This window comes from Schistocerca nitens, chromosome 8, assembly GCF_023898315.1.
Source record: "Schistocerca nitens isolate TAMUIC-IGC-003100 chromosome 8, iqSchNite1.1, whole genome shotgun sequence".
Lineage (NCBI taxonomy): Eukaryota > Metazoa > Arthropoda > Insecta > Orthoptera > Acrididae > Schistocerca > Schistocerca nitens.
The window spans coordinates 300,677,805-300,690,873 of NC_064621.1; the positions used below are offsets into that span (position 1 = coordinate 300,677,805).

At 46.3% G+C, this 13,069-nt stretch overlaps 1 protein-coding gene across 1 annotated transcript in view; it reads left to right on the plus strand.

Moving 5' to 3' along the window:
* The window catches only part of LOC126198905 (uncharacterized), a 503,369-nt gene that overhangs the window by 441,916 nt on the left and 48,384 nt on the right, over positions 1 to 13,069 (plus strand). The window contains exon 5 of the mRNA XM_049935532.1: positions 10,024 to 10,102. Coding sequence (XP_049791489.1) covers positions 10,024 to 10,102 — 79 coding nt within the window. The remainder of the gene's footprint in view (positions 1 to 10,023; positions 10,103 to 13,069) is intronic.

Genomic DNA, 13,069 nt, shown 5'->3' on the forward strand with positions numbered 1-13,069 from the left:
TTCGTACCTACAATCGCGTCTGGACCGAAGGTCAAGTCCCCATGCGTTGGCGTGACGCCGTCGTTGTTCCTATACCCAAACCCGGGAAGGATAGACACCTTCCTTCTAGTTACCGCCCCATTTCTCTTACAAGCTGTGTCTGTAAGGTGATGGAGCGCATGGTTAACGCTCGGTTAGTTTGGATTCTTGAATCTCGACGGCTACTTACCAATGTTCAATGCGGCTTTCGTCGCCGCCGCTCCGCTGTTGACCACCTTGTGACCTTGTCGACATTCATCATGAACAACTTTTTGCGAAAGCGCCAAACGGTAGCCGTGTTCTTCGATTTGGAGAAGGCTTATGATACCTGTTGGAGAGGAGGTATCCTCCGCACTATGCACAGGTGGGGTCTACGCGGTCGCCTGCCCCTTTTTATTGATTCCTTTTTAACAGATCGAAAGTTTAGGGTACGTGTGGGTTCCGTATTGTCCGACGTCTTCCTCCAGGAGAACGGAGTGCCTCAGGGCTCCGTCTTGAGCGTAGCCCTTTTTGCCATAGCGATCAATCCAATTATGGATTGCATTCCACCTAATGTCTCGGGCTCTCTTTTTGTCGATGACTTCGCGATCTACTGCAGTGCCCAGAGAACATGTCTCCTGGAGTGCTGCCTTCAGCGTTGTCTAGACAGCCTATACTCATGGAGTGTGGCAAATGGCTTCCGGTTCTCTGAAGAGAAGACGGTTTGCATCAACTTTTGGCGATATAAAGCGTTCCTTCCGCCTTCCTTACATCTCGGTCCCATTGTTCTCCCCTTCGTGGAAACAACTAGGTTTATAGGGCTCACACTGGACAGGAAACTTTGTTGGTCTCCGCACGTCTCTTATTTGGCTGCCCGTTGTACACGTTCCCTTAATGTCCTCAGAGTTCTTAGTGGTTCATCTTGGGGAGCGGATCGCACTGTCCTGCTTCGCTTGTATCGGTCCATAGTCCGATCAAAGCTGGATTATGGGAGCCTCGTCTATTCGTCTGCTCGGCCATCCCTCTTACGCCGTCTCAACTCTATCCACCATAGGGGGTTACGACTTGCGACCGGAGCATTCTACACTAGTCCCGTCGAGAGTCTTTACGCTGAAGCTGCCGAATTACCGTTGCCCTACCGGCGCGACGTACTGCTTTGTCGGTATGCCTGCCGGCTGTTGTCAATGCCCGACCACCCCTCTTATCAGCCCTTCTTCGCCGATTCTCTCGACCGTCAGTATGGGTTGTATGTGTCTGCCCTGCTGCCCCCTGGTGTCCGCTTTCGTCGCCTGCTTCGACAATTGGATTTTGCCCTCCCTACCACCTTCAGAGAGGGTGAGAGCCCGACACCACCTTGGCTCCAGGCTCCGGTTCATATTTATCTCGACCTCAGCTCGCTCCCGAAGGAGGGTACTCCGGCTGCAGTGTATTGCTCACGGTTTGACGAACTTCGTGCGCGACTTGCCAGTCACACCTTTATTTACACTGATGACTCCAAAACTGACGATGGTGTCGGCTGTGCCTTTGTCGTCGGGGCCGTCGCCTTTAAATACCGGCTCCTCGACCAATGTTCCAGCTTTACGGCCGAGCTTTTTGCTCTACATCAGGCCGTTCAGTATGCCCCCCGCCACCGCCATTCATCGTATGTACTCTGCTCTAATTCACTCAGTGCTCTTCAGAGTCTTGGAGCTCCATATCCTGTCCATCCCTTGGTGCAGTCCTTCCATTCTTTTGCTGCAGATGGCTCTCCTGTCAGCTTTCTGTGGGTTCCCGGCCATGTGGGAGTGCCTGGGAATGAGGCTGCTGATGCCGCAGCCAAGGCTGCAGTCCTCCTGCTTCGGCCAGCCTCCCATTGTGTCCCGTCATCTGACGTTAGTGGGGTTGTTTGTAAGAGGCTTGTGTCGTTGTGGTGGGATACTTGGTCATCACTTCAAGGAAACAAGCTCCGGGCAGTAAAACCGTTCCCAACTGCTTTGACAACCTCCTCCCGACCATCTCGGCGAGAAGAGGTCCTTCTGACCAGGTTGTGGATTGGGCATTGCCGGTTTAGCCACCGCTACCTGCTCTCCGGTGACCCAGCCCCGCAGTGCCCTTGTGGTCATGCATTAACAGTGCGCCATGTTTTATTGTCGTGTCCCCGTTTAGTCAATCACGTGTTGTCCTGTCTCTGCCATCTACTTTACAGGATATTTTAGCTGATGACGCTCGAGCAGCTGCTCGTGTTCTTCGTTTCATTACTTTGACTGGCCTGTCCAAAGACGTCTAACTCTTCCACTTATTTTATCTGCATCTTTGTCAGAACTTTCTGGTGTCCCCCCCCCCCCTCCCCCTTGAGTTTTACTAGATTCTATGTGCTCTAACAACTGTGACTGGGCGCTAATGACCTCAGTAGTTGAGCGCCCTTAAACCCCAACAAAAAAAAAACTTCCAAATAAAAAAGTTGTGAAAAACAACAGAGCACCACGTGAAGACGGGATATCAGCTGAGATCTGGAAACTGGCAGGGAAGCGGGCAGTTGAAACTACTTACGAGGTTATTAAAGATTGCTGGGAGAAGGGAAGAATACAGAAAGATTGGAAAAAACCATAATCCATCCGCTACATAAGAAGCGGGACAGAACAGACACCAACAATTATCGAGGCACATCCTTACTCCCAGTCACCTACGAAATTATATCCAAAGTTCTACTGAACAAGAGGACCAAGCAGAACACACAACAAGCGAGTGCTATGCAGGGTTAAAAAAGAAAAAAAAATAGATCGTGCCCAGAGCAAATATTTAACATGGTTCAAATGACTCTGAGCACTATGCGACTTAACTTCTGAGGTCATCAGTCGCCTAGAACTTAAAACTAATTAAACCTAACTAACATAAGGAAATCACACACATCCATGCCCGAGGCAGGATTCGAACCTGCGACCGTAGCGGTCGCTCGGCTCCAGACTGTAACGCCTAGAACCGCACGGCCACTCCGGCCGGCAATATTTAACATGAAAACGATCCTCAGGATAAGAACAACACGGAATCTTAATACAGTCGTTACTTTCATTGACTTTAGAAACAGCCTAAGATTCCGTAGACAGACAGTAATTCTAAAACTGGAAGAAGCGGACGTCGACAAAACAACCAGATCGCTAGTCGAACAGACACTCACAGACAGCATTGGCGGCAAGCATAATCCTCATATATTAGTGTCTAATTGTAAGCCATTCAACCAACAAATTGCAGCGTATAGACCTGTTTTTGGTCCAGGGTACTCTACAGCGTTGCACTCACTCACAATATGGTTGCTTTGTCAGACACACATCACCACAGTCACACTGAGGACTTGAGGAGTTGCCCCATTTAAAAGAAAGGAAAATATTCAGAAACATTGTAGAACCACAAAACTGGGCGAAGGGAAGAAATAAAGATTTGTACAGTAACATACAAACAATAACAGACACAATAAGGAAGAGGAGATTAAAGTTTTACCGTTATATTCACAGAATGAGTGCCATTAGGCTAACCAAGAAAATTATCAGTTTCATTTATAAATTTGAAAACTCCAAGCGATGGCTGGAACGCACAAAAAGGAATCTGAGTGCACTTAACATTACAGTAGACACCATGCAGGACACAGAAAATTTTAGGTTGCAGTATAAATGTAGCAACCTGTCTTTCTTTTCAACAACAAAAATCACAAATTTAGGAGAGAGATGTCAGATGATCAGAGGCAGACCATCAGCCAGCGCTGGAAAGATAAGAAGTAAAATATTGCATAGTCTTGGGTTCTAAGCGGTCTAAAATTGGCCAAACTATGTCATAAAAGGAGTTAACACTAAATGAAATTTTATTTCACTAATTTAAGGCCGAACAGTTGCTATTAACTATGATTTTTGGACCATTTTCTGAACAGTATAATAAACATAAGTCAAGACAGTTAAAATATCCGTATCAGGTGGCTTTTACTAGCTCGATTCACATAGCGAGGAAAAACCTCTATTTAATCGCGTAAATAGTTATGTCACCATGTCATAATTTTTAGATTACATTATGGGAAGCAACGATCTGTCATTTAAATAACATTAGTAAGCAGCAGTCTCGATCGCACAATCTTTTATTAAAAATAGGACCGGTTTCGGGCTCTAGTAGTAGGTCATCTTCAGATAATGCATCATCTGGCTGACATTGATGACGTCTGAAACAACTGTGCTGTCGCAAAACTGCTGCTCGAAGCAAATCATGACATGTCTGGAATAAGCAGCATAGTTCACAAACATATAGTTTCCTTCAGTTCCATTTAATAGCAGGTCGCATACATCTTTCGCACCGTAAACTCATGACGTCACACAGGATGTCATGGGTCAAAGCAGACGGGTGGAATCGGACCTTGCACTTGACTCAAATTTTGGGCTTCGGCTTTTCTGACACCCGTCTTAGGCTTAGTGCCCCGAGCGGCTGCTTGTGTTCTCTGGGCCTTAAACTGGCCACAGAAAACCAAACACAATCCGACCGGCGGGCAAGAGAATCGTTATCAGTACCTTTGCAGCATTTCGGCTGCGAAATAAACCGTTCGAAGTTTATTGAGTACGTGATATCCGGCCCGCACTCTAGCAATCATACACGCGGATCCGATCAGTGAGTACAATAAGCACACAGCGTCCATTCCGTTATGTGGAGAAAAGGTGGATGAATCTGTAACAAAGAAGAAATTATAACAGTTTCTCGCAACTGAAGAGATGCTACACCTTGGGAAGATAGATTCCCAGCTTACATTTCAACATCACTTCTCGTGTTGCTCTAACTGGTAGCATGCTATTCATCTCTTGTCTGTTTATAATAGAAGCAGCTTAGGTGTATATCATATTGGGCAGTTGGTAGAAATCAGGATTTACATATAATGTATCAAGGCGACTTTTGCTATCAGATATAGTCTCCCGTTTCCCAGCTCCTCCATAACTCTTGGTTCTGCCACAAACTGTTCTATCTCCTACACTACATTTCCAGCTCACGCTCCAAACCAAACTGACACATACAGTGCCTTTTCATAACCTCACAGAAAATCCATACTTACTTCCTGCTATATTACTTCACTGCTCACGTTTTCACTGATCGGTAGTTGGCAGTAGGAGCTATTATTCGCTAGCAGTGCACAACCATCAAATCATGAAATCACCATATTTATAAACGTGTTTTATTTATATGTGACCTTAAATTTACACGGAAAATAACTGTTTGTATTTGTTAGTCATTTAGGAAGTACGATATTTTGGCAACATAGCTTCAGTTGACTCCTGTAGAATGAGCGTCTTTGCTGCATCGCATTAGGTTTACGTTAAACGAAATTTTATTTCACGAATTTAAGGCCTAGCAGTTGCTATGTACTATGACTTTTGGACCATTTCTTGGCGAGTATAATAAACATATACTGGTCAGCCAGAACGCCATTACCGCCGAGCTACTGCAGATATAAACCCGTCCAGGCGACAGCAGCGTCACCTGGCGAGGAATGACTCCTAGCCAGACACAAGCACGGCCAATGTAGTATCAGTGAGCATGCTGTCCGTGTGTAAGATGGGGAAGGCGCGCGATCCATCTGAGTTTGACCGAGGGCAGATTGCGACGGCTCAGAGGCTCGCCACGAGCGTTTCGGAAACTGAGCGACTTGTCGGGTGTTCTAGGAGTGCTGTGGTGATTATGTGGTGTCACCGCCAGACACCACACTTGCTAGGTGGTAGCTTAAATCGGCCGCGGTCCATTAGTACATGTCGGACCCGCGTGTCGCCACTGTCAGGATCGCAGACCGAGCGCCACCACAAGGCAGGTCTCGAGAGACTTACTAGCACTCGCCCCAGTTGTACGGACGACATTGCTAGCGACTACACGTACGAAGCCTTTCTCTCAATTGCCGAGAGACAGTTAGAATAGCCTTCAGCTAAGTCCATGGCTACGACCTAGCAAGGCGCATTAACCATATCTGGAGAGAGTCTCACTTGTATTATCAAGAGAAATGTACCACAATGAATTAAAGTTAAGCATACGAGAAGCTCCGTTCTTTTCTTTATAGCTTTCATCACGTATCCTGTTTCAGACTTAACGCCAGTCGGCGTGTGTGTACGCGTGCCTTTCGGTTACCCGTCACTGTGGACTGGCTGCCTTGTCAGTCCACTACAGATTATGTTCAACTCGTGGTGGAACCAAGGTGATACCACATCCAGATGTCGTGGGGTTGGGCGGTTACCCCTCATTACAGATGTCGACTTCGTAGGCTGGGCAGACTGGAATACTGGAAAGGCGGAGAACTTCGGCAAAACTAACATCAGACTTTAATGCTGGTCAGAGTACAAGTGTGTCTGAGCACACAGTGCAACTCAACACTCCTAACGATGGGCGTCCGCAGCCGACGACCAATGCATGTGCCAGTGGTAACACCACGACATCGGCAACTACGGCTGAAATTGCCATGTGAGCTTTGGGCAATGGACGTTGGCACAGTGGCAGAGCGTTGCATGGTCTGATGGATACCGATACCTTCTACATCTACATATATACTCCGCAATCCACCATACGGTACGTGGCGGAGGGTACCTCGTCCCACAACTAGCATCTTCTCTCCCTGTTCCACTCCAAAACAGAACGGGGGAAAAATGACTGCCTATATGCCTCTGTACGAGCCCTAATCTCTCTTGTCTTATCTTTATGGTCTTTCCGCGAAATATAAGTTGGCGGCAGTAAAATTGTACTGCAGTCAGCCTCAAATGCTGGTTCTCTAAATTTCCTCAGTAGCGATTCACGAAAAGAACGCTTGTTTTCCTCCAGAGACTCCCACCCGAGTTCCTGAAGCATTTCCGTAACACTCGCGTGACGATCAAACCTACCAGTAACAAATCTAGCAGCCCGCCTCTGAAGTGCTTCTATGTCCTCCCTCAAGCCGACCTGATAGAGATCCCAAACGCTCGAGCAGTACTCAAGGATAGGTCGCATTAGTGTTTTATAAGCGGTCTCCTTTACAGATGATCCACATCTTCCCAAAATTCTACCAATGAACCGAAGACGACTATCCGCCTTCCCCACAACTGCCATTACATGCTTGTCCCAATTCATATCGCTGTGCAATGTTACGCCCAAATATTTAATCGACGTGACTGTGTCAAGCACTACACTACCAATCGAGTATTCAAACATTACGGGATTCTTTTTCCTATTCATCTGCATTAATTTACATTTATCCATATTTAGAGTTATCTGCCATTCTTTACACCAGTCACAAATCCTGTCCAAGTCATCCTGTATCCTCCTACAGTCACTCAACGACGATACCTTCCCGTACACTACAGCATCATCAGCAAACAGCCGCACATTGCTATCCACCCTATCCAAAAGATCATTCATGTAGATAGAAAATAACAGCGGACCTACCACACTTCCCTGGGGTACTCCAGATGATACCTTCACCTCCGATGAACACTCACCATCGAGGACAACGTACTGGGTTGTATTACTTAAGAAGTCTTCGAGCCACTCACATACTTGGGAACCAATCCCTAATGCTTGTACCTTAGTTAGGAGTCTGCAGTGGGGCACTGAGTCAAACACTTTCCGGAAGTCAAGGAATATGGCATCTTTCTGATACCCTTCATCCATGGTTCGCAAGATATCTTGCGAAAAAAGGGCAAGTTGCGTTTTGCAGGAGCGATGCTTTCTAAAGCCGTGCTGATGCATGGACAGCAACTTCTCTGTCTCAAGGAAATTCATTATATTCGAACTGAGAATATGTTCGAGAATCCTGCAACAAACCGATGTTAAGGATATTGGTCTGTAATTTTGAGGATCCGTCCTTCTACCCTTCTTATATACAGGCGTCACCTGCGCTTTTTTTCCAGTCGCTCGGGACTTTACGTTAGGCAAGAGATTCGCGATAAATGAAAGCTAAGTAAGGAGCCAATGCCGTAGAGTACTCTCTGTAAAACCGAATTGGAATCCCATCAGGACCTGGCGATTTATTTATTTTCAACCCATTCAGCTGCTTCACAACCCCAGGGATGTCTATCACTATGTCTTCCATACGGGAATCTGTACGAGACTCAAACGGCTGTATGTTTGTACGATCCTCCTGCGCGAAAGATTTCTCAAATGCTAAATTTAAAATTCCAGCTTTCGTTTTGCTGTCTTCCGTTGCCAGGCCAGACTGATCAGTGAGTGACTGGATGGAAGCCTTCGACCTGCTTAGCGATTTTACGTAAGACCAGAATTTCCTTGGGTTTTCAGCAAGATCTTTTGCCGATGGGAGGGTGCGAATCCGTCGCCTTCCAGGGGAACAGCCCCTTGACACCTGTACTGTGGGACGGACACAAGCTGGCGGCGGCTCCACAATGCTTTGGAAACATTTACGTGCGCATCCATGGGTCCAGTGGAGCTCGTGCAAGGCACCCTGACGGTCAAGGAGTATCGTACACTCGTTACAGACCACGTACACCCCTTTATGCCGATCATGTTTCCCGACGGCAGAGACATTTTTCACCAAGATAACGCACCATGTCACAGGAGTGTGATGGAATGGTTAGAGTAACACTGTGGCGAGTTCCCATCAAAGTGCTGGCCCCCAAATCGTCAGATCTGAACCCGATGAACACATCGGGGATGTCATTGAACGTGGTGTCAAATCTCATCGCACCCCTCACAGAAATTTGCGGAAACCGGGTGACGCGCGCGCACGCGCTCGAGCGCGCGCGCGCGCGCGCGCGCGCGCGCGTGTGTGTGTGTGTGTGTGTGTGTGTGTGTGGTGCCAACTCGCGACAGCGACCTACCAAGGTCTCATTGCTTCCATGTCACGACGCGTCGCCACTGTTATCCGAGCCAAAAGTAGACATACCGGATATTAGGTAGGTGGTCGTAATGTTCTGGCTGATCAGTGTCAGTCAAGACAATTAAACTACCCGTTTCGACTGTTACTAGCTCGATTTACATAGCAAGGAAAAATCTCTGAATAATCGAGTAAGTAGTTAAGTCACCATGTAATAATTTTAGATAACTCGCCGGCCGGTGTGGCTGTGCAGTTCTAGGCGCTTCAGTCTGGAACCGCGTGACCGCTACGGTCGCAGGTTCGAATCCTGCCTCGGGCATGGATGTGTGTGATGTCCTTAGGTTAATTAGGTTTAAATAGTTCTAAGTTCTAGGGGACTGATGACCACAGATGTTAAGTCCCATAGTGCTCAGTGCCATTTGAACCATTTTTAGATAACCTTATGGGAACCAACGACCTGCGATACATTTAGGTACATCTACGAATGTAATGCACTGTAGCAGTCATTTACAGCGTTCAAAGTAACATTCAGCATGGAGTTGGTGCCAAATGACTGTAGGAAATGTGATAGGGAAAGTAAGTATTTATAACTGCATTGTAACGTAAATTTGAGTTTGTACCACTGCTTTTATGGACGGTTTAGATATAAAAGAGCAGGAGCAGCATGTAATTTTGACATGGATTTATTACATTATAGGCCCATTTTTGCTTGTTATTTAGGACCATAATTCGTTTTAGGCATTATGAGTTCATGAGAGTTTCGAGGTGTGGGGCTGCGTAGGAAACAAAATGCGAAATTGTTTTCAAATATAGCACACAAATGATGAGTGGCTGAAAACAGTATCTTCCAGTGGTTCCAAAGTGAAACTATCTCCTTGTTTACTTTTTGCATATTTCTACTTTATCCATTGCCTACTATAACAAAACTGAAAGATTTAAATTTTAGATAATATTTTTTATATTGTTGGGACTCATAGGGTTAAGGAACATCACATTTTTACGATTTGCAGAATTTTCATTGATATCATTGTATTTGTCGAGTCTATTCATCCATCGAAGCCTTCAGAAGCTAAATCAACTAAATTTCCTTTCTTGTCACACATAGACCCTTCTGAACACTAAATAGGGAATGCCTCGTAGTTGTGTTTCTTATGTGAAATCAGGACTTGTAAAATTTTTTATGTCTTCAATGCGGCTGTACTTCGTAATTCAAGTGTCTGTTTTGCATCCCTGTTTGGCAGGCATGTACGGCATCCGAGTGAGGTCCTGCTTCGCCTTCAGCAAGCAGAACGCCAACGTATCGCTGATCGACGACAGAGGGTAAGTACGCACTTTCTTCTCAGTTTGCTGACGGCGTACACTCGTAGTGCGATGTTGTTTCCCAGTCTTCCAGTTCACGCTGTGTTCCTTTCATACGTAACTTCACAGCCATGCAAAGCAAGTTGTCTTTAAATCACTAACATACTGCAAGTTCCAATGTAAAGTTTTGCGCTATATGCCCGATTAAGGTAGACAATGGAGCTGTAAATCAAAAGCACAATGTTGTGGACGTTCTACGATATATTGCGTCTCATTTATAATCATGAATCGAGCGAAGAATCAATTAACTTAAGACAGCGGAGATTGGTACGAATTAAAACTGTGTGTCAGGTTGAAGCTCGAACCTATATCCGTAGCTTCCAGGATATAACATAATGTTCAACTTCCTAAACCCTAGGAATGTTAATGAGGTGACTCCTTGTTCTTGACGGGCCCAGTACTTGGTTGTAGCTTGTCATATATATTCATTGCATCGTTTACTCTGTTAAAGAGTAGAGATATGCTGTATTAGTAACAGTTGTGTGCAAGTCAAACTCGACTGTATTCCGACTCCATGTGGGGTTACTTCTTCCCTGTAGCCTAAAGGAAAAGTGTGTGTGGTGATAGGAAGTGTAGAGTAGAACTAGTGGCATATCGAAACTTTTGCTGGTCCACTGGTGGCGAAATGGCCACGAAAGATAATGCTCTAGTTGTGATTCACAATTTTAATGCGCTGATATGCGACCATTTTATTAAAACTGCTACGAATCATAGTCGCACACTCTTAAACTGAACAGTCCATCTCATCTGAATTAATTTCCGACGAGAAATGAGACTACGAGTATTGATAAAGTTAATGTCAGTGATTGCCATACCTAAGCAGTAAAATTCTGTATTAACTTCTTTTTCTGGAGGATTACTGAAATGAGTGGTTTAGAGTCTCATTGAATGCTTGTTGAGTGAAGCTTCACAGAGTGGAGATGGGAGGACCGATGTCGAGCCATTAGTCGCGAGAGGATACGGACCCTTTTCAAAGAGCACGGGCCGTCACCGCCGTGGGAGACGACGCAGCGGGTTGTAAGCCACTAGGACCGGTGTATCCCTTGTGATCAGAGGCCGCTACACAGGCAGTATTTGCGTTTCTCGGATGGCAGAAGAGCTTGTGCCCTAAGTGGCAGGAGGCTATTGAGTAATAGAAGACTACACTACTGGCCATTAAAATTGCTACACCACGAAGATGACATGCTAAAGACGCGAAATTTAGCTGACAGGAAGAAGATTCTGTGATATGCAAATGATTAGCTCTTCAGAGCATTCACTCAAGGTTGGCGCCGGTGGCGACACCTACAACGTGCTCACATTAGCAAAGTTTCCAGCCCATTTCTCATACACAAACAGCAGCTGACCGGCGTTGTCTGGTAAAACGTTGTTGTGATGCCTCTTGTAAGGAGGAGAAATGCGTACCATCACGTTTCCGACTTTGATAAAGGTCGGATTGTAGCCTATCGTGATTGCGATTTATCGTATCGCGACATTTCTGCTCGCGTTGGTCGAGATCCAATGACTGTTAACAGAATATGGAATCGGTGGTTTCAGGAGGGTAATACGGAACGCCGTGATGGATCCCAACGGCCTCGTATCACTAGCAGACGAGATGACAGGCATCTTATCCGCATGTCTGTAACGGATCGTGCAGCCACGTCTCGATCCCTGAGTCACCAGATGGGGACGTTTGCAAGACACAAACCATCTGCATGAACAGTTCGACGACGTTTGCAGCAGCATGGACTATCAGCTCGGAGACCATGGCTGCGGTTACCCTTGACGCTGCATCACAGACAGGAGCGCCTGCGATGGTGTACTCAACGACGAACCTGGGTGCACGAATGGCAAAACGTCATTTTTTCGGATGAATCCCGGTTCTGTTTACAGCATCATGATGGTCGCATCCGTGTTTGGCGACATCGCGGTGAACGCACATTGGAAGATGTAGTCGTCATCGCCATACTGGCGTATCACCCGGCGTGACGGTATAGGGTGCCATTGGTAACACGTCTCGGTCACCTTTTGTTCCCATTGACGGCACTTTGACAAGTGAACGTTACATTTCAGATGTGTTACGACCCGTGGCTCTACCCTTCATTCGATCCCTGCGAAACCCTACATTTGAGCAGGATAATGCACGACCGCATGTTGCAGGTCCTGTAAGGGCCTTTCTGGATACAGAAAATGTTCGACTGCTGCCCTGGCCAGCACATTATCCAGATCTCTCACCAATTGAAAACGTCTGGTCAATGGTGACCGAGCAACTGGCTCGTCACAGTACACCAGTCACTACTCTTGATGAACTGTGGTATCGTGTTGAAGCTGCATGGGCAGCTGTACTTGTACACGGCATCCAAGCTCTGTTTGACTAAATGCCCAGGCGTATCAAGGCTGTTATTACGGCCTGAGGTGGTTGTTCTGGGTACTGATTTCTCAGGATCTATGCACCCAAATTGCGTGAAAATGGTATCACATGTCAGTTCTAGTATAATATATTTGTCCAATGAATACCCGTTTATCTTCTGCATTTCTTCTTGGTGTAGCAATCGAAATGGCCAGTAGTGTAATTTAACGTAGCGTGTCCGACAGCGCAGGGGGCGCATAGCGACTTTATTCCCCCCCACATGCTAACGCCGAGAGAGCGTGCAAAATTGTAAAGAACCGAGTGAGCCAAATGTCTTGCATTGTGGAAAATGCTGGGCGAGGGATAGTTTAGAGATAACACCTTAGAAGTGGAATGTGAAGAGGCGATCCTATCCCTTCGTACTTGAGAGCGTGGCACCAGCAGGCATCAGGCTGGTTTCAAGCTAGTTGAGACAGTTAATTTTTGCTAAGAAACTGTAAGAGCAGCAACCATTGGTTAACATAAATAAATTCAGGACTGGGAGAACAGAGCTCGCGTATGCGTATGTGGAGAAGGCCTTATTGGCTGGAACAGAAAAT